The sequence below is a fragment of the Hypanus sabinus genome, chromosome 8 (assembly GCF_030144855.1).
Source record: "Hypanus sabinus isolate sHypSab1 chromosome 8, sHypSab1.hap1, whole genome shotgun sequence".
In the NCBI taxonomy this organism is placed as follows: domain Eukaryota; kingdom Metazoa; phylum Chordata; class Chondrichthyes; order Myliobatiformes; family Dasyatidae; genus Hypanus; species Hypanus sabinus.
In genome coordinates, this window is record NC_082713.1 from 146672553 (window position 1) to 146694772 (window position 22220).

The 22220-nt window shown below is 42.8% G+C and overlaps 1 protein-coding gene across 2 annotated transcripts in view; it reads left to right on the plus strand.

The window, feature by feature from the left end:
• Window positions 1-22220, plus strand: part of slc13a4 (solute carrier family 13 member 4) — an 83437-nt gene that overhangs the window by 31960 nt on the left and 29257 nt on the right. Inside the window, exons 1-4 of one of the 2 annotated variants that reach the window (XM_059978191.1) lie at window positions 11352-11493; window positions 14832-14968; window positions 18787-18992; window positions 20207-20255. In XM_059978191.1, coding sequence (XP_059834174.1) covers window positions 14937-14968; window positions 18787-18992; window positions 20207-20255 — 287 coding nt within the window. In that variant the 5' untranslated portion in view covers window positions 11352-11493; window positions 14832-14936. Of the gene's footprint in view, window positions 1-11351; window positions 11494-14831; window positions 14969-18786; window positions 18993-20206; window positions 20256-22220 lie in introns of those variants that run through there. The other variant, XM_059978190.1, reaches the window with a different exon arrangement.

Genomic DNA, 22220 nt, shown 5'->3' on the forward strand with positions numbered 1-22220 from the left:
CCTCAGGTGCCCCCGACTGGGAGAACATGCTAGTATTCAGCAGACGCTATATAGTTCTGTGAAAGGGAGCAGGTTCAGACAAATCTCCAAAAGTGGTCAGCTATAGTGAACAAGCTCCAGATGACCCAAACCTCATGGGCTGTTCCTCTAACACTGCCAGATGACACACACGCATCTCATATCTAACTGCTGCCCTCTAGTCAAAGACAGCAAATATACCCTCCATTCTAGGAATAAAATGGGAAAGGGTTGATTCAAAGGCAGAGGAGACTCTGCAGATGCTGGAAATCTTGAGAAATGCTCACAAAAAATGCTGGAGTAACTCAACTGGTCAGGCAGCATCTATGGAACATAGAAACATAGAAATCTACAGCACATTACAGGCCCTTCAGCCCACAATGTTGTGCTGACCATCTAACTAGAAATTGATAAGCATTTCCCTACCACATAGCCCTCTATTTTCTAAGTTCCATGTACCCATCTAAGAGTCCCTATTCTATCTACCTCTACCACCGTCGCTGGCAGTGCATTCCATGCACCCAACACTTTCTGTGTGAAAGAAAACGGAAGGAAATGAAGAGGCCTTTATGAAACATGGGCTGTTTGCTTCCCTCCATAGGTGCTGCCTGACCTGTTGAGCTCCTCCAGCATTTTGTGTGTGTTGATTCACAGGCACTTTGTAACCTGCCTAGTCGGAGTACCTCATTCACATCAATAACTGTTAAAAGCTTTTGCTGGCAGAATGCGAGGAAAAGCACATCTCTGACTTGTAAGCTGAATGGTGTGGAGTATTTGGGGAGTACGGCACTCACAGAGGTACCATTTTTTGAAAGAAATGATTAATTAATATGCCAGCTCTCCCCTCAGGTGGACGTAGAGGATCCCAGGAGCAGCAGAATTCCCAACATTCTGCCCAGCATTTATTCCTTAATAGCATCACCAGGGGGTAAAAAGAAGATCCAGCATATGGGTTGTTATGTGCTAAGTGTTCTGTTTTGAACTTAACATCAGGTTCCACTTCAGAATTGCTTCATTAGCTCTGAAGTGCATTGGGTGACCTTGGGGTAGTGTAAGGTGCAAAGTGACTTGGGTATCTTTCTTTAATATCTGTTATAAATCTAATAACACGTATGTCAAGATCAAGAGGTTATATGGTTGATATGATACAGTGGCAGAATTGTGATAACTTCAGACTGCAGAGTCTAGGGTCGGTTTCCTGGTCTAGCCGCATTATATTTAAACCCTGTTGGTTATGCCAGGTTTAGTACCAGGACTGCCTTCCTGCACACGATGCATCGACAGAACTGGGTGAATGTTTCTCCGACATCTTGCCAGCTCATCCAGCTGTGGAAGTGTGAAAGGAGCAGTTGCTGATACCTAGTTCTGGCAGCATGGCTGGAACTGTTCTTTACTCCTGCAACCTTGTGTTTATTTAAATTCTTGTGTTTAAGAAGTAACGTGTTCTCTTACTTATCAAGAGGGAAATGGACAGCTGATGTTGTGTGTCAGGGACCTTCCTCTGGAGCCTTCATCAGTCAGCTCTCCATCTCTCTCCCCAGACAGTGCCAGATCCGCTGATTTCCTCCAGCAGTGTGATTCTTTAGCACCCGATTCCAGTCCCTGCGGCCTCTCGTGTCTCCATTGAATTCCATGACTTTTGATGTCATTAGGTGCGTGACTGGTGGGTGTTGGACTCACTGACGACAGCTGTATGCAGAAGTGCCTGTGCCAATTCCTCAACTGTTGCGCTTTCACACAGAAGTGATTGTTGTTATCTTTACGCCATTCAGCTCCAAGTTTGAAAATACATTGATTCATATACTAAAAATTATTTTCTGGAAGCATTTCCACCTATGAACAATCTGAAAGAAAATGAACTCTTCTGTCTTTCTTGACGTAGTATTTGGTAATTTTGAATTGCTATTGCCTACTTTTGTGTTCTCGATCTTAGTTAAATAAGCCGCCAGAATGTACAGTGGACGAAACTCTCGGTGTTTTACAGATTTGAATTATGCCGCCTTGTCTGAGCTTTGTAACTTACAGATGATTATCCTATATCCTGCTTATCCTATATTTTTAACTATTTTTGAGTTTTAATAAATTATCAGTCATCATATCTAGCTTGTTTTCCAAGTTTGAAGCTGGGCCAATTTATTCTGTCACTTTGCTCTCAGTTAACGAATAAGTCAAAATCTCTTTGCTGATTTTGATTACACTAATCACTTAGTTGTGTAAGCGATGAGGAGAGAATGTCAGCTACTGCTGCGGGAGACTCTTTCCCCTTTGACCATTTAACACAGTGTGTGCAACTCCACTGTTAATGTACTCAGGCAGAAATTCCATTTCTGCTCTCATCTTTCTGTATCGTGCTCAAGCAAACTCCAATCCAATTGGCTGAATGGTAACCGAGCCTCAGAATTTCAGTTCGTTTGAAGTTCTTGTATGTGGATATTAGTCTTCCATGTGTCCATGCAGATAAAGTACATGAGATAGTTCTTGAGCTTAACTTTAGCCAGTTGTGTGGAACAATATGCCTCACAAAACTTCTCAGTTTCCTTCGTAGGGCTCCTTCAAAACTCTACTCAATGGGGCCTTTATGCCAACTCACCTGAAAGTCTCTTGGTGGTCTGTTATCTCATCCCAGAACCTTACAGAAACAGTGTCACAGCTAAAAATGGCCACTTAAGCTGTTTCTGTTGTGGTGCCCGGAATGAATCATAGAGCCTTCATGAACGTTAAGGGCGTCAATATTGATGATTCGCTTTTCCCAAGGTTTGAAACTAGTATGCTACTACAGAATGCATTTGACAGAAATTAGACAACATTTCAGAGGGAACAAAACCGTACAGCCAGTATGTAAATTGCCAGCATTATATTGTATACTCTCTTTATGTATCTTCTAGCCTTTAATCTCCAACCGCAGGTTAAACCAATAAGATTGCAGTAATTTTTCCATTTTTTGTCTGAAGCTTTCAGTTAATTGTACATGTTGACATCATACAATGATTTGCTGAGCTCTGTAACGATGAACGCCGTCACGTGTTGGAGGTGGTGGATTCAGTTTTTGTTACTGTCTAACATCAGGCAAGCAGACATGACAATCTTTGTGCCTCTGATGATCGTAACAGAAGTATTTGATTTTTTTGTAATTGTTAATTCTAACAGATGAACTGCAAATGTCAGTTGCATTTTGCAGTGGGCCCGCAGCATATGTAGGACCAGGAATACTGGAATCATCACACAAACCCGCTCTCTGTGCTACCTACCTTCTATCACCTATATGCTTCTGAGGCCAGCATAGCATTAAAATTGAAACTGGCAGCCTTTCTGATGAAGGATCTTTGACGTAAAACAGTAACTCAGTTTCTCTTTCACTTGCTAAGTGCTTCCAGCCTTTTCTATTTTATTTTTACCCCTTGACAGAATTTCATAGGACCAATGTTATTAAAAACAAGAGATCTAAGCCAGGTAAATGGATTTAGGATGCAGTTAAGCCTTAAGTGGATCAATAGCCTATTCCCATGTCCCTGTCAGGGAGGTCAATGGACAATAGAATCAGCAATACTATAATGGGGAATAAGACTGAAGTCCCAGAAAAGGCTAGTGCCAGACATGCTTCCAGTTTAACCTAATTACAGATTGTGATCTCTATAGACCATAAGCTTAAGCTGAAAGGGAAATGGATGGCACTATATAAATACGGTCCAGCAGATGATAGCTTCTGTCTACTTTTTTGACTACTTCTCATGAATGAATCGTAGGAGAGGATAACTGACTTCAGAGTTATACCCTGATCCAGAATATGTTGCTTGACTTTTATTTCCAACAAATTAGCAAGTCTTTCATCCATTTGCAGCAGCTGGGTCAGCCAGCAGAAGGAAGCTCCTTACAGTACCCAGCATGTGCAGATTTCTTGTGCGAAGTTAAGAACAATATGTCAGCACTTAGTCCCATTATTTGGATGTCACGCATGGAAATTGGAGACAGGTGAATTGTGGTAAAGAATAGATAGACCAACCTTCGATAAAAGACTGACAAACGTTCTAGAACAGGGGTTCCCAACCTTTTACAGAATATGCCATGGAACTACTGTTAACAGAGGGGTCCATGAAGCCCAGGCTGGGGACCTCTGTTCTAGAAAATACTCATGTTGCTACCACAAGAAAGAACACTCAGCTTGTTGGAGATTTTGGTTTCCATGAAATAAGTTGGAGAAAAGAAAGAGATGGTGGGGTGAAAAGTCATTGAAGAAAGATCCAAAGCAAGTTACAAATCTATTACTAATGAGCCACAAAATCCTGTGAAAGAATTAATCTTGTTCACCTTAGAATCTTCAGTATTCCCGGGGATAGTGATGATCCAATTAGTACTTTAAGTTTATCGAGTTTCTTATGACACTGACTTCATTGAACTCTACAAAATCTAATGGCTCTTGAGGGAATAAGATATCATGGGATCTGTCTACTACCTCCAGTTTATTGCCCCGCTGACCTGGTTTATCAGCCACAGCATGACAATTGTAGTTTAGAAAGCAATACAGATATCTGAAGAATATTATCTGATTTGAAATGATTTTTGAGTTGGAATTTCATGAATAGAAAATACCAAATTAAATGTATGATTATAAACTGTCAGTAAATTATTTAAAGAACTGAAGTAACAATGTCTTATTGAACTGAATCCCAAGGGTAGCAACAGACTTGTGTGTAATAATTTGGGCCTCTGTCATGTTGTTTGTGAACACAGTGCTTAAGAGAAGTAATTACAATAATAATTATTTGTCACTTGAACATAACGGTGTATTCATTATTATAGATTTCTCTTCTGTGAGCCTTTGCTTTACTTTGTTTTGGCCCTTCCAATGCTGCATGCGATATGTTTGGCTCATAACACAAAAACAAGATATTCCACTGGGCAGAAATCTGAAATGAAATCGGAGATGTTGCAAGTGTAGAGGTAACCTTTTAAGACAGTGAGCTTTCACACAAGTAGTTATGAGAGGAGGTCCAACCTGAAATTATTACTTAAGTTTGTGGCCAAGTTCAAGAAAAGTCATCTTTTCTCTATGCCAGTCAACAACTTTCTTCAGCAGATGTGCATGCAGGTGAATGGAGAGGTTGTAATTGATGGATAACTTGATAAATGGATTAGACTTGATCACTGTTACATACCCCGTAACTGGGTCACTTGCCAGCAAAGATAGAGAGGTCCGTTGAAGTCTGATGGTACTATTTTTAACAGTATTTATTGATAAAAATACACAAAATAATATCGATGCAAACATACAGATAATATACGTCGTCAATACTAAATCTAAAAGCGCGGGTATAATAATAATCAATAAGAAATAGCTCTATTGTTGTCTAGGGGATAATATATTGTCCGATGGAAATATAAAAGTCACTGTTAGTTCGTTCAAGCTGCAGCGTTTTGGTTTGAGAGAAAGACGGGTTAAAACTTGCCCAGCCCTTTTATGATATCAACCCTTCGAGAGTCGTTGGGAGTTGGTTTCCCTGTTGTTAGCTAAAAGCCGTTCTTCCATGGTAAAAAGCCACCGGTTCCGGGGCAAATGGAACCGAACGCACGTGGCCTTCCCACCAGCTTCCGCTATTACGGGATCGCTAGTGTTTCTTCTGGTGCGTCTGAGGGGCTGTTCCCACAGACCATCTTTTATCCTGACTCACAGGGTCTCAGATGTCAATCAGGTTGGGGTGATGCAATCCCTCCCTCAACCAGCCCACTTTGCCGGAGGGCTTCCACGAAGCACAGTATTGTATTACACAAGTCCGTCTCCAAGAGACAATGGCCATTTCCCGTAGCTTTATATCGCCGGGGGCGGGGGGCGGTCAAGACATTCTGCACGTCTCTCTCTCATTTCCTGGTCTCCTGACCCAAATCAATAGAGATCCTGCGATTCTCAAAAAGGAGGGGGCTGCAGGCATAACACCCCCTTTCTTCATCGCGTTTTCACCAGCGGTGAAAACAAAGTAGTACAGAGACCTACAGGATTTTAGAATCTAGCCCAGTACAAAAGCTTTTCCTTTTCACTACAGAGTAATACAGTTATACATTCAATTCAGCATCTAAACAGTTAACGATTAGTGTCACTTCCTTTAATATCTTAACATCTTGTACCTTACTAAAGTCTTGTAGCGTCAGACTTCAATTTAATAACCACCTATTTTTATTTCTTTCCTTCAGCAAACAAAAACTAAGGAGTTGTGATCTTAGCTTACGTGTATACTACAAAAGTTCATGCAAATACTAATCTTTCTGTTGCTTTCAAACTTAACAGGCAGGCTTCCATGGGGTTGTCTTTATTATTCACATGCTTTGTCGAAATCCCGTAAAATCGGCTTTTGCTATTTAAAAATGGCGTCCCCATTAACCCTCGCCTCTTTTCCAGTTAATCCCCACGTGGGGAACTTGGGTACCCTGGCGAAATAGGCTTTCGCCCGCTCCTTTCATAGGAGTTATTTTATCAACACTGTGTCCCAAACTTAGACCATCTTCTGAATTTCCACCCAATTCTTTAATTTTACACAAGTTGCTAGTTTTCTCTTCAGGACCCTTCAGGCTATTAGTTTTCAGTTCGAATTCTTTGTTCAAGCAGCATTTCAAATTCTGCCTTTTCGCACCACACTCTGGAATAACAATAGCACGGGGGGGGGGGGGGGGGGTCATCATCTTCCAACTCAACCTGTAATCGATCCACAGGCTTTAAATTTTCTTCATTTGATTTGGGAACTACATATTTCCCGTTTCCTTCAATAATAATATTCATCTCCCCACTTTTGGTCTCCGCATTAACTTTTAACACACCTTCAAGCACAAACATCTGGGAACTCTCACTCCCCACTATTACCAAGGTTAACCCTTTCTTCGCTGAACCAAGTCTATCTGACCCACAAGGACGGCCGTCTCGTTCCACTGAATCAAATACCTCAGACTTTTTCTGAGCTCCATTACCACGTGCATCCACATCTTGGACACTCTCAAACGGGACATTTGCCTCTTTCAGGCTTTCAATACCCATACCTGGTCTAAATTCTAATTTCCCCTGATTCTCCCAGCTACTCTTTGGGCAACTCCCTTCGGGAGTAAACTCAACCCCGCGGGATTAAACAACCTCATCTGCCAACCCAGCAGACTTCTTCAAGGTAAGGGCACCCTTTTCATCTAGGACTGCCCTCACTTCATTATCGGGAACACCTCTAGCATTTTCAACTTCTTCAAACAGTTCTGCCAACCCAGACAGATCATCCATGTCCAACCCTGGACCTTTTAACAGCTCTATCTGTTTCTCATCTTTATCTCCTGCCTCTAGAACTTTTCTCCTCGCTAAGGGCAGGTCTACCTCCTCTCCCTTACCCTCTTTCACTTTACTACTCTTCGTTTTACCACCCTCTAAACCCTCGTGGTACAAGGTCGGTAAAAACGTCTTGGCTAAATCGAAACTGGCCGGATTTAAACTGCTCCCTTTCTCAGCTGCCTTTCTCGACGTGCTGCGAGTGATCACGCATGCGGGATAGATCTTGGAATCTAGGGGTGGGGCCGCAACACTCACCGGCCGGCTCGTCAGCGTCATTGCTGCCCAAACCTTACCACCGGCTAAATCATTACCCAGAAGGACGTCCACGTCAGTTCTCGGGAATTCTGATCGCACCCCTATTTCACCTGGTCCAGATACCAGCTCACAATCCATAATGACCTTACGTAAGGGCACCATTTCTGTCCCTTTGCTTATTCCTTTCACAGCTACCATTCCCGTCTTGCGACCAAAATCTAGTACCTTACTGCTGATCGACGATAGCTCAGCCCCCGTATCTCTCCAGATCTGTACTGGAACTGGGGTGTCTCCCTCCCTCACAGACATGGTTCCGTTTGACAGACAAGTCTCAGACCCTTCTCGTACTCTGTCTACCCGGGGCTCTCTTGTCGATTTACTGATTACCACAGCACATCTGATAGGGACTGCTGCTTTCCCTTTTCCTGTCTCTTTCCTCGGAGCAAAGCACCTAGATGCAATATGCCCCCCCTTTCCACAATTGAAACAGGTCAAGCCCGGAAATCTCTGGCTGTCTGGCCTCTCCTCCTCAATCTTACCACTAGCTCCTGGCGGGACCTCTGCCTCAGCCGGCGGGCTTTCTCAATCGTTCCCACGGTCTCTCTGGGAACTTTTATTTGAGGAAAACTTTGTCTTGTGGGTTAGGGCATATTCATCTGCAAACCTAGCAAATTCTGAGATGGACTTATTTGGCTTCTCATTCAAATACATCTGGATATCCTCCGAAACACAACCTTTAAATTCCTTCTCCACTATCTCTGCTGTGCACCAACGGTCCAAGAGCACACCCTTCTCATAGGCAAACTCGGTATACGTCTGATTCCACCCTTTCTTTAAAGTTCTGAACTTTTGTCTATACGCTTCCGGTACTAGCTCATAACTCCGGAGAATGGCCGCCTTTACTTTGTCATAACTCTCCTCCTCTTCCTCCTCCATGGACAACGCCGTATATGCCCGCTGTGCCTTGCCTTTTAATACACTTTGTAACAGCGCCACCCACTGATCTCTGGGCCACTTCTGATTCACTGCCTCCTTTTCAAAAAGCAAGAAATAACTATCAACATCCGTCTCCTCAAACGGAGGTACTAACCTCAACTCCCGACTAACATTAAACCACTCCTCTCGGTCTGACCCTTGATCTCTTCGCCCTTGCCTTAACTTCTCCATCTCCAAGTCATGTTTCCTTTGTTTCTCTGCCTCCCCATACTCTCTCTCCTTCTCGGCTCTCTCTCTCTCTCTTTTTAGCTTTCTCTTTCTCTTTCTCAGCTGCCTCCAGCTGTTTTAACTGAATTTCATGCTCTCCTTGTTTCTCAGCTCTTTCCTGCTCCCGTTTCACCTCTAACTCCTTTAGCTGGAGCGCATGCTCCCTCTCTCTCTTGGCTCTTTCATTCTCCTTCTCAGCTGCTTCCAGCTGCTTTACATTAATTGCATGTGCCAACCTTAATTTCTCCAACTCTAACTGAGCCGTCCCACTAGCTGGTACCTTTTCAGGGATATTTTCCAATACCTCAGCTGCAAACACATTCTTTCCAATATAATACTGAGTTATTGCCCTTCGCACCTCCCGCTTTTTCATGGACAACCTCACCTCTGCGAGGTTTAACCCCTTTGCCAAATTTATCAAGTCTGATTTGGTGGCCGCCTCTCGCGCCTCCAGAGTCGGGTTTTCTATAAATTCATCCATGTCCATCTTTGCTGGTTTCCCGTCTGGCTACCCGTGTAACCAGATCCAAGTTTGGACTTACAAGCCCGATTCACTGGCCTCCCAATTTGGTGTCAAATCTCGGGACAAGAACCCCAATTGTTATGTACCCCGTAACTGGGTCACTTACCAGCAAAGATAGAGAGGTCCGTTGAAGTCTGATGGTACTATTTTAACAGTATTTATTGATAAAAATACACAAAAATAATATCAATGCAAACATACAGATAATATATGTCGTCAATACTAAATCTAAAAGCGCGGGTAAAGTAATAATCAATAAGAAATAGCTCAATCGTTGTCTAGGGGATAATGTATTGTCCGATGGAAATATAAAAGTCACTGTTAGTTCGTTCAAGCTGCAGCGTTTTGGTTTGAGAGAAAGACGGGTTAAAACTTGCCCAGCCCTTTTATGATGTCAACCCTTCGAGAGTCATTGGGAGTTGGTTTCCCTGTTGTTAGCTAAAAGCCGGTCTTCCGTGGTAAAAGACACCTGTTCCGGGGTAAATGGAACCGAACGCACGTGGCCTCCTCCCATCGGCTTCCGCTATTACGGGATCACTAGCGTTTCTTCTGGAGCTTCTGGGGGGCTGTTCCCACAGACCTTCTTTTATCCTGACTCACAGGGTCTCAGATGTCAATCAGGTTGGGGTGCGGCAATCCCTCCCTCAACCAGCCCACTTTGCCTGAGGGTTTCCACGAAGCACAGTATTGTAATACACAATTCCGTCTCCAAGAGACAATGGCCGTTTCCTGTAGCTTTATATCGCCGGGGCGGGGGGGGGGGGGGGGGGGTGGTGTCAAGACATTCCGCACGTCTCTCTCCCATTTCCTGGGTCTCCTGACCCAAATCAATAGCGATCCTGCGATTCTCAAAAAGGAGGGGGCTGCAGGCGTAACATCACGGTGTTGATTAATGTAGGCATGAATAGACAAAAATGTGCTGAGAACCTGCCAGTTTGAGGGAAAATGAAGAGAGGTGTTCTATTTAGCTTTGCTCAGCGACCATTGGGGGTGTAGACTTGCTACTTGGTACAAAGCTAATGTGACAGAACAAGCATCTCCAACAAAACTGCTTGATTTTAGTTCTCCTTAAATCTGTGCAGACTAAAAGTATGAGAAGTTTGGCTACTGGTGGATTTCTATCTGGACATTCAGTCCTGTTGATGTCATAAGGTTGACTTCACCTCGGAAATCATAAACGGAAGATTTATTTCTTCCTGGTGTCTCGAGCCACCAAACTTTAACATAAAACAAACTTAATCATAAAACAAACTTAATAAGCCAAACTGAGTCAGTAAGTTGAGAGTAAGTTGGCACAAAAATCCCCTGGAGTCATTTCTGACCCTGGCTGCTTATTCTCCTCAATCATTCTCACCTTATCTTGCACCCTGGTCTTCATTAGGTTTGGACAGGTCATGAATTCTTGCAGGTACGGTCCTGTGATCTCCTCAAGAAATCAGTCTTTTCATTGTTTAATGAAACTAAGCCACCACATAAAATTGAGAATGTTCACAGAGATGATGAGGAAGCAGTATTTAAAAGGAGAATAATGCAATCTTGAGGATCTGAAGAGTGGGAAATAATACCTCTCCATTTTTATGGCTCATGTGGTGCCTTACTACACAGCAGCAGCATATTGATTCCTGCAAACATCCCCAACTAACACCTAAGTGTAGCAGAAGACAATGAAGGTAAAGATGGGAGAAAGGGAACAGGATGCACACAAATGACTAAGAGTGCGATTCAATTTGATTTTGTTCCTCCATGTTCTTATGGAAATTCCCAGTCTTTTGTTCAAGATTTCTTCATTAAAGTTTATCAAGAGAACCTAGAAGGATTGCAAATTGCCACTTAAAATGTTACTTTTTAAATAAAAACTAAAATGTAAGTGAAACCGCTCAAGTGATCAAGGTCACTGATTAATTATCACTGCGTCAGAGGCCAAAGTTCTCCTGTACTATGATGAAAATGATGTAACTTTAATGGGTTATCCATCAGCAAGTGTAAGTTAAGAGTTTTATTTTAAATTTCTAATTACTGGGTCCACCCAAATTAGACCTTGGTCTACTTGGTCAATGTCAATCTGAGTCAGGGATCCATGGAAAGAATGAGCCTGGCTTCGGAGACTGGGCATGGCTTCGCAACAGAGACTAAATTGGGCTCTAGGGTGCAGAACTAATCCTGCTTGGCAGAGGATTTTACTGTTGATGTGAAGATTGATGTGAGTTTCAGGGACTTCTCTCTCTACGTACCTTTGTCTATCGTACTGTACAGAATCAGGTAACTGATGCCTGTAGAAAAACTCCACATTGATCCACTCCTTGTGCATGGAGAATCCCAAACCTTGTGCTAAAAGAGTGCCATAAGTATAATGACAGAAGACATTTTAGCCCTGAGAGCAATAGCCTCAGGTTTTTTTTAGCTGCTCAAATTTCACTGAAATACCCACCAAATATCCTGCCTCTCACTAACTTGCTTCAGGCCCTTTGGTAAAATGCTGTTAATGCAGCTAAAAAATTGCTTAATTTCTGTCCACAATATTAGACCACAGGCATAAAAACTCAATGCCTTTGTGACATAATGAAAATTCAATATCTTCATACTGCAGATTCCAATTGCCCTGCACCTTAGTTGTTTAAGGTAATTCACATTACTTCACATTGATATCTATATTCTGGTCATAGTGTAATGAAATCCTTAGGTATAGCAAGACCAGCATAGTCTCGAGCGGAAGTTTCTGTTTTACTAAATCACAGAGCATCAGAGTTTCCTGATCCTTGCTTGTTCCCATCCAAGACTGGCTTTTATGGAGACAGACTGAATCGTGTTTTTCTGTTTCAAGAGGAACTGACGACAGAAAATGCCTAAATGATTTCAGATGAAGGGTTCCAGCCCAAACTATCAACAACCTTGCCTTGAGATTCTGGCTTAACCTTTCCAGTGGTTTTACTGCATGTCTCAGCCTGGCAGGGAGAATGACGACGACTTTGCACTGGCTTCATTAATATGTAATTGGGGTTCCTGAGCTGTCATAACTTTCAGCTGAAGCTGGCAAATGATGAGAAATGGTTGTGCTGGAAGCAGTAATTAACCTTTCTAAACCTCCGCCTCACCCCTCCATATGCGTAAAAACAGCCTTATGTTGTACGCTCAAAGTTATAGCTGCTCAGAACATCTTAATCAATAGCACTGGGTCAAATCTCATTCTTTGTACACGGCATTGAATGATAAATGCTGGCTGTTCATACATTTCTTTCACTGTTATTAGGCAGGGTCATCGGTGTAATTAACATTATGGTGCAGAGTTGCCAGCATTGATACATTGTTGTGTGGAAGTGTTGTTTATACTTGTTTATTTATGTATGTATTAATATACAGCGTGGAACATGCCCTTCAAGCCACTCCACTCAGCAACCCTAGCCTAATCACAATGGCCGATTATCCTACTAACTGGTAGTCTTTGAACTGTGGGAGGAAACCAGAGCACCTGGAGGAAACCCACACGGTCATGGGGAGAATGAAGGAACTCCATGCAGGCAGTGACAAGAATTTAACTTGGATCACCCAGAGTGCAACGCGTTGTGTTAACTGCTACCCTACCCCCACGCCGCCCCACCTTCCTGCACTTGATCCATTTCCTTCCATTCGTTATGTTCATATGCCTGTCCGAATGCCTCTTTAATGCCAATATTATGTCTATGTTCACCAACAACCCTGGGAGCACGTTCCTGGTACTTACTGCTTCCTTGTTCTTTTTTTTTAAAAAGTACTTTGCATATCTGTTTTAAGCTTTCCCCAATCCCTCCGTTACCTTAAAGCTATGTCCTCTGTTGTTTGATATTTCTACCCTAGGGAAAAAAACTCTATCTACCCTATTTATGCCTCTCATTATTTTATAAACCTCTATCATCTGCTCTAGAGAAAACAATCCAAGATTATTGTTGATTCTCCTTGTAGTTAATTATCTCTAATGCAGGCAGCATCTCATGAATCACTTCTGCACCCTCTCCAAAGCCTCCACATTCTTCCTGTAATGGGGTGACCAGAATTGCACACTACCTCACCAAAATTATACCAAGTGCCCTGATTGATGTTGGCAAGCATGTCATCTGCCCTCTTTACTACTTCCGTTGCCACTTTTAGGGAGTAGTCGCGTTAGACCCCAACATCTCTCTGTACATCAAAAAAAGTTCAAAGGTTCATTTATTATCAAAACGTGTATCCACACACAACTCTGAAATTTGTCTTCTCCAGATAGCTACAAAAGAAAGGAAGAACATGAAAGTCATTCAGAGAGAAACAACAACCCCCCCCCCCCATATGAAAAAGAATGGCATCTTGATATCAACCACCAAAACTCCTCCCTTCACACAAAATGGACCTGGAACATTGATCCCCCCCCAAAAAGCAGCCCCACCCTCCCACACAAAAAGAAACTAACAGAACATTAACCCCCTAACAACCAAATGGAAAAGGAACAGGTGATTTAAAAAAAACACAAATGATAAAAACCATAAGTCTGAAAAAATCCACAGTCCAGAATGCAATAGTCCAATCCATAAATGCAGAATGACAATACCATCCACCGATATCACCGACGTTCAACGAAAGAGAGGGACACCACACAAGGCCTGCCACATATCCTTTCATCCTACTTTTGGACTCACAAAGGGAGACACCTCATATTTACCCAGGTTAAACTCTACCCACCATTTCTCCACTGATTCATGCAATTAATTTTTATCCTGCTGACTCATTGGAGCCTTCCTCAAGCTCCATAGCACCATTTTCATGTTATCCACGCACCTAGTAATCAACCATATACATTTTCATGAATGCATTTTTCTTAAACAGAGGTCCCAGCACTGAGCCCTGCGGAACACTACTTCACTGATGACAGACCTCCAGTCACAATACCAAACCTCTCTTTTCTACGGTCAAACCAGTTTTGAATCCAGTCTACCAAGTCAGTGTGGTCAAATGAATCTTAATCTTCTTGATCAACTTGCCATGTAAAATGCCTTAGATAATGTACTACCTTCATCAATTGTCATTGTTACTTTTACAAAATGTTCAATCAACTTATAAGGCATGACCTTCACCATACCAAATCATCTTGACTATCCCTAATAAGCCCACACTTCAAATGTGAGTCTATCCCTTAGAATTCTCTCTAATAGCTTCCCTACCATTGATGTGAGGTTCAGTGGCCTTTAATTCCTTGGAATTTCCCTATTACTCTTCTTAAATTACTCTCTCCAATCCTCTGTGATCATACCTGATGTGGGAGAGGGTATAAAGATCTTTGTCAAGGTCCCTTGCAATTGCCTCTTCTGTCTTTCTCAGTAACCTGATTAGGTGTTAACAGGTTCTGGTGACTTCTGCACTTTAATGTTATTCAACAGATCCATCACCTTCTCCTTGATCCGAGCATGCCCTAGATTGTTAGGTCACCTCATATCGATTTCATTACCTTCTGCATCCTTTTCCTTGGTGAATACCAATGCAGGCATAATTTCCTTCAGTACCAGAGCTGATGTTTGTGTATTTTATAAACAGGTTGCGTCAGAGTACTTTAAGGACACAACGTTACTTTTGATTGGTGTCATCTGCCTGGCTGCTTCCATTGAAAAATGGAACTTGCACAAGAGGATTGCTCTTCGCATGGTGATGTTAGCAGGAGCCAAACCAGGAATGTGAGTATATATCACCTTAATCTTTATGTTTCATTTATGCTGGGAATATATAGCCTCAAGCATCAGAGCGGGACTCCAATTAAATAAGCTGGGTTTATTGAAGGCAATGTCTACCAGTTCCACCCAATATCTGGGCAAATGATAGAATCGGATTCACAATCAAGTTTATCATCACTGACGTATATCATGACACTTGTTTTTCAGCAGCTGTAAAGTGCAATTAAAATACTAAGTTACAATCAGAAATGTGTAATGCAAGATGAGAGGAAAATAGTGAGGTAGTGTTCATGGCGGAGGGGATGACTTGCACCATACCCTAACATCAGAAAGAAGAGCTGAGCCTGGTTAAGTTGGCCCACCGGTCTTCTAATGCTGTACTGACTATTTTAACTGACATTTTGAAGAAACTCCACCTGCCTCTATTAGATCGTATAATGGAGGCCCATGACACAATTCACTAGAGTACCTGGAATCTCAGCAGAAGTAAAATTTCCTGGATGTAGGATAATTGTGCTATGGACGGTAAGGAGTTATACTGAACATGTTTAACAAGGCCCAGAAGAAGGTTTCTCCATGTCAATAATGAATTGCTTAGCAGGTTTTGTTTCTCAAGTATCCCAGGGTTCTTTTTTTGATGAAAGCCATAACAGCAGCATCGGAATTGCCCTCTCCTTCAGTTGTTCTGGAAGAAGTTGGATAGGAAAAGGCTACAGTGGTAATATCTCCACTCAAACATGTGTCGGTTGAGGTCCATCTGCCAGTAACGGAGAGGGGATGGCTACTCTGTCTTCTCATCAAGAATCACTTCACCAGAAATTTCACAAGTGTTGATCGTTCTGTTTCTATAGCTTAGTCATTGTAACAATTTTCAAAGATCAAAATAAATTTATCGGCAAAGGACATGTATATCACCCTATACAACCCTGAACAACACACACAAGATGCTGGAGGAACAGGCAGCGTGTATGGAAAAGAATACAGTCGACGTTTCGAACCAAGACCCTTCAGCAGGACTGGAGAGAAAAAGATGATGAGCGGAACTAAAAGGTGTAGGGGAGTGGGGAGAGAAACGCGAGGTGATAGGTGAAACCAGGAGGGGGAGGGTGGAAGTAAAGAGCTGGGAAGTTGATTGGTGAAAGAGATACAGGGCTGGAGATGGGGGAATCTGATAGGAGAGGACGGAAGGCCATGGAAGAAAGAAAAAGGGGAGAGGAGCACCAGAGGGAGGCGATGGGCGGGCAAGGAGATAAGGTGAGAGAGGGAAAAGGGGATGGGGAATGTTGAAGGGAGGGCATTACCTGAATTTCGAGAAATCGATATTCATGTTATCGGGTTGGAAGCTACCCAGACAGAATAACATGTACAACCCTGAGACCTGTTTTTTCCTCCTCGTTTATGGCATTAGTATCTGAGTTTTATCAGTTACTTGTCTTATCTGCACAGTTTTATGAGACGGTAATATAGTAAAATGCCTCAGAAAGATTGTCTGCCAATTTTTAGCCTGTTCACCCTCCATTTCTTGTTTCTTTCTTGATGAATGCCTAAAATCAGGTTCGATATTATGCCAACACAGTTGACCCTGCAAATTAAGAGGGATAAATACTTATAATGCACTGCTGGTTATTAGTTTAAAAATCTACCTATTCAAAGGCGATTGTGCAGGAGATGGTTCTAACCCAGCTAGTCTTCACAGCAAACCTTCATAGGTGTAGTTATTCCTTGAGGTGGGCCCTTGCACAATTACCTTTGGGGGAATGTCATTGGCAGTTCTTATAAAATCAAATTCAATTAAAACAACCTTTCAAAGCTAACCAGCTGCAATATACGTGTGCATAGGCCTTAAGTAGTTCAGAGACATCCTCCTTAGTCCTCTTCAAGTGTCTTTGGGGACTTCAATTTACACCTGCCATGGAACCACAGCAACTTTGCACTGCTCAATGCATTTCATTGATGAAGCAAATGCTGGAAATATTCAGCAGGTCATGCTGTTTCAGACAGAGATGATATTTCAGGTTGTCTGCAGTTGTTTTGATTTTCATTTATCTCAGGTTTGCAGCATCTGTGGGTGTTACTTTTGATTTGCTGTTGAAAGTCCCAGCCTGGGAAGACAGTGGAATGACACTCCATCAACAGCAAACTCTAGGTTGCAGTATGAAATGCTGCATGTTTCATGCATTTCACCAAAATTTGCTGCACCAAATGCTGAAAGAGAGCAGAGAGTGTGGGTCAGCTCACTGTCGTTAAATTATGGAGGTTAGAAATGCCTGCTTAGACATCTTCATGAAGCTGTGCCTCAAAAAGACGGTTTCCATCATTAAGAACCCCCGCCAGGCAGGACATGCCCTCTTCTCATTGTTACCATCAGGAGGGAGGTACAGACGCCTGAAGTCGTACACTCAGCAATTCAGGAACAGCTTCTTCCCGCCTGCCATATGAATTCTAGATGGATATTGAACCCACAAACACTACCTCACTACTTTTTTAAATTTCTGTTTTTGCACTACTTACTTGATTTATTTAATTTATAATCAATATGTATATTAATTCAGTTTTTCTATATTTATCACGCATTGCGTGGTACTGCTGCTGCAATAGCTAACAAATTTCATGACGTATACGGGTGATATTAAACCTGATTCTGATTCTGAGTATGGAGACCTCCAGTGGCAGTAGGGGGCACTGCAGCTACATTAAAACCAAAATCTATCAATGCTAAACTTTAAAGCACTAGTTTTTACAATGAGATCCATTGATAGTGAACAGGTAGGAGCGGTTCACAGAGGTGACAAGAAATACAATTTTTTCTGTTTTCATATGTTGCTGTGGAATAAAATTTGGGTATAGAGGTGGGGAGTACTCAGGTGAAATCCAAGGGAAGGGGGGGAGGGTCAGAGCCACTCGTTTTGCAATGGGTAATAGCTAGCAGTAGGGTGTGTGTCAGATGATGAAAGGTCAGTAGACCCAATTGTAGTTTTGGGGAAGAAACGCAGTTAGATAGAGAGGTCATCTACAGAGAGATTACAATCTTTCAAAATCCTTCAGAGGATACATGACCCAGAAGGAGAAGGCTGCCTGAACAGAGAGCTGATCTCTCTCTGGGAATTGAAGCGGTGTACAGCCTATTTCTTGCGTCACCTCCACCGGATTAAAGTTGAGTAAAATGGTGGATTTCCTGGATTACTAGCCTGTGTTGATTCAGGTATAGAGAATGCATCCTCTTCATTCTCCCAGTCTGAGACAGGATTATCATCCCTCAGAACTGTCAGAATTTAATTTTGCCCCATTGGGCACCTAGCGTTAGGGTCAGGTGGCGGGTGGAGATGCGCCTCTACTAAAGGGGACCTGAGCCGCTGCTTCCCTCCGCAAGCCTGCAGGTCGCCCTTGAGTAAGGTGTAGCATCACCCTCCCCCCCGACCCCCTATCAGAGTCACATGACACCATGGGCGAGCTGGTGCATATCACAAGACCAGGTTATACGATTGCTGATGAGACGCAGACAATCTCTGAAGAGTACTGGTAATGCCTGGGGTCACCCATCTTGGGAGAAGGTAATGGCAAACGACTTATGTACAAAAAAAGTTGTCAAGAACAATCATTTTCGAAGACCGTATTTGCCCACGTCGTACAACAGGCACATAATGATGATGTTTGTTAGACTGGAGCCATTGGTATCTTGGCTGCTGCCACCTGGGCTGAGGTGACCTCACTGGCAAGGCCCTAACATCAGCCTCCACCGGGCCATGTCAATATAGATCACCCTGCCTCTCCTCCTAACTCCATCTATTCTGCAAGGTGTTTATGTTCGTTTCTGCTCACAGGTTAGTCCTTGGCTTCATGTGTTGTACGGTGTTCTTGTCCATGTGGCTTAGTAACACTTCCACCACTGCCATGGTGATGCCAATTGCGGAAGCTGTCCTGCAGCAGCTCATCAACACCAGCCTGGAATCTGATGTAGAGTTAGCAGAAATCACCGACACTGACAGCGTGGAAGACACCTACTCTGGCCCAGTGTCCCAAAAATATGGTGTGTATTAGCTTTCTTTGTTCTTAGTAACTCAATACAACCATGGTGACTTGGAGTAGCTCATGATGACTTCATTAATTCAAGTTATTCTTGCTAACTCACATTGCCTGCAGGAATTTGTACTGTTCATAGTGACACAGAATTTAGTTTGTTTATAATAACTCAAACTGACCGTATCCACTCAGTTTGCTATTCCAATATTTTTGTCCTTCGTCTCTCTGCTTTCTAGTGGAGGTCATTATATGACCATGCACTTTAAAAGACTCACCATCTACACTCTTGGACCATCCTGCTTTAAGTTCATGTCAAAATTATAATGATCACATAAAGAGTCATGACTCTCTCACTATGGCCAGTTCAGGCAAGTTAAAATCAAAACTATTTCCTCCTTCTGGACACAGGACCTTCCATAGTAAGGCCCCAGCATGTTATCCATCCAGAAGGGGCCTTTGGCTCCTTCACCACTGATTTGCCACTGGTGGTTTGCAGTGGCTAAGCAGGTAGCAACTTGTGTTCTATTCTGACTTCAGGTGCAGTCTGTATGAATTTACAAATGTTTTCACTATGACTACTTGGGTTTGACTTGAGTCCTCTGCTTTCCTCCCACATCTTAGAGGTGTACTGGTAGGTGAATTGGCAACTGAACCATTTCCCTAGCGTATCTATGAGTGTCAAAAATTGGTGGTCGGAAGGAGCAGGACAGAAAAATAACAGAAACGAGGAAATCTGCAGATGCAGGAGATCCAAAGCAGCACACAGAAAATGCTGGAGGAAATCAGGGTCTCAGCCTGAAACATCGACTGGTTATTGTAGATGTTGAGTTCCTCGACAGGTTCCTAGCTGTAGAGGGAAATAAGCAGAGAATTGGGTCTGTTGGGATGTTTTGGGAACTAGCGACTGCTGAATAAGGAGATATAAGCTTTACAGAGAAAGGAGATATGAAAAATATAATCTGTTCTGTATCTGCAAGTCTTCTATTGAAGACTGACATGGATTGTAATCAGCAGTCGGCTTTCCTCCTGAGTGTAGAGATAATGAACCATTACTAAGGGCTTAGCTGTCAGCTGGCATTAGTAGAGACTGGAGCTCAGGCTTAGCCTGGCTGAGGACACTGTTGGCAATACTTCTAATCCCAAACCATGGAGTTGGCTTTTTCTTTTTACTTTTGTCTTTTTCATTTGCAAGTTTCATTATCTGCCCCTTATTCCTTCCAGAGCAGGAAGATGAGAAGCAGCAGCTGGAGCTTATCTACCTTAAAGAAAAGTAAGTTTCCTTCTGTGCTTGCGATTCAAGTTATGAGAACTGGGCTCCAGGAATGGGACTGGAAAGGGGATTTACTTAGTGATTAATTTAAATTGAATTTCTAAATACTGTTTTCGGTGATTGTTCATGTTATATTTGCTGAAGACAAAAGATATGAAATTAATTCTGGATGACCCTGAAACATAACTCAATGCTGCTCACTTACCTGTTGTGATCCTCACTGGCTGTGACTCTACCGAGATGAACACACTGGTACTTAAGCTCATTTAGATCTTTCAACAAAAGCAATCCTTTGAGGAAATTTAAAGGCCTTCAAATGCCACTGCATTACTCGATACTGTGGGTCTTGTGAATAAGAGTTGGTGCATTATTTGGACGATTCATCTATGCGTTGAACACATAATCAGCAGTGTAACCTGAGGTCATTGGGTGTCTCGGGTCTTTCAACATCAGATATCATCACCCAGGCAACCCAGCTGTGGTTGCCCAAGCCACAATTTGTGTTCAGGTAGCACGTGCTGCAGGTCCCCGTGGACTTGCTCGCTCCACCCAGAGCCACGTTGAGGCTTTCTCTGGTGATGACACTCTGCCTCCTCGCACCAGTGATCCCCAGTGTGCTGAGGGCTCTGTGAGGAGACAATCCAGCAAAGCTGCTGCAGCCCACCTCATCAGATAGGGCCCAGATTAGAGGGAATTAGAACATTCAAATGATGTAAGGTGAGTTGAGTAAGCTTGAGTACATAGGACAGAAGAAGTTTGGATTGGAATTGAAATTGGTAACCCTTCCTGCTGTTAAATTATTTGTTAATGCTCGGAACAGGTAAAGTTTTCCTCTTATCAGCATTGCATGCTCCAAGTGTTACACATGGGCAGTGAAGGATGTGACAGGAACCCAAGGCGGATGATGCTTCTGTCTTGGCCAAGAAAGCTAAATTTAAACTACCACTGCTTTTGGACTTTGAGATGCTTAACTGACCCATAAAGTTGGTTAACGCGTTTAAGCTTTCCCCAGGTTTTTAGAAGTCTCTTTTGATGTCTGAAATGTATTGAAAAGTTACATTAGAACATACATGTGCATGAAAATGTGATTATGCAAAGATAAGGGGAGAGAAAGAACTTGTATCGCATCTTAATAGGACATCACGACAAGCATCAGAACCATCGGTCCTAAAGTGCAATTACTGGCTTGTAGGCAAATAACTTCCAGCATTTCTTAAACAACAAAATCATAAGTGAGTCATAATTATCTTTTGGTAGTTACTGATCACACAATATTGGTTAGTACAGCATTGGAAATTATTATATTATTTGGGAATCTTCCATGGGATCTTTCCCAACAATTATGAATGGGTAGCAAGAAGATAAACTGCCTCCCTATTAAAATATCTTCAGCAAAGTAGCTCCTCACTTTCAGATAACATTCTGTGTCAGTGTCCATGGCCTGGAAGTGAACTGGAACACTCAACTTTCAGACTTGAAGATGCAGAAATCATTAACTGTATGCTGATACTTGAAGAGTATCTGCAGAGGTGGGGAGGGGGACAGCTCTGGCTGCTCTCAGTGAATCTGGGTGTGGGGGAGACTGTAAAAGTGACCGTCAACTGACAGCAACTCTCCTCTCAACGTAGGCTGACCATTTCCCTCCATAGACGCTGCCTGACCTGCAGAGTTCCTCCACTAGTTTGTGTGTCGCTGTACTACACTTGAACTTGAGGACTAGCAGAGAGCCAGAGGCAGCACTGGCCACTGGGAAAGGGCATGGCCATCTGTGTCAGGTTAAAGTTAACCAAATCTATACAAGTAACAACGAGGAGCCAAGCTTTCACACTGCCGCTGCAGCTCAGCCTCAAATGAACCTTCTAGGCCAGCCACCAACGTTTCCAAATACCAGAGAAACACAGACTAAAAACTGCTGAGACTGGCTGTAAGCCATCTTTTAGTTTGTTTGCATTTGTTGTGTTAAAC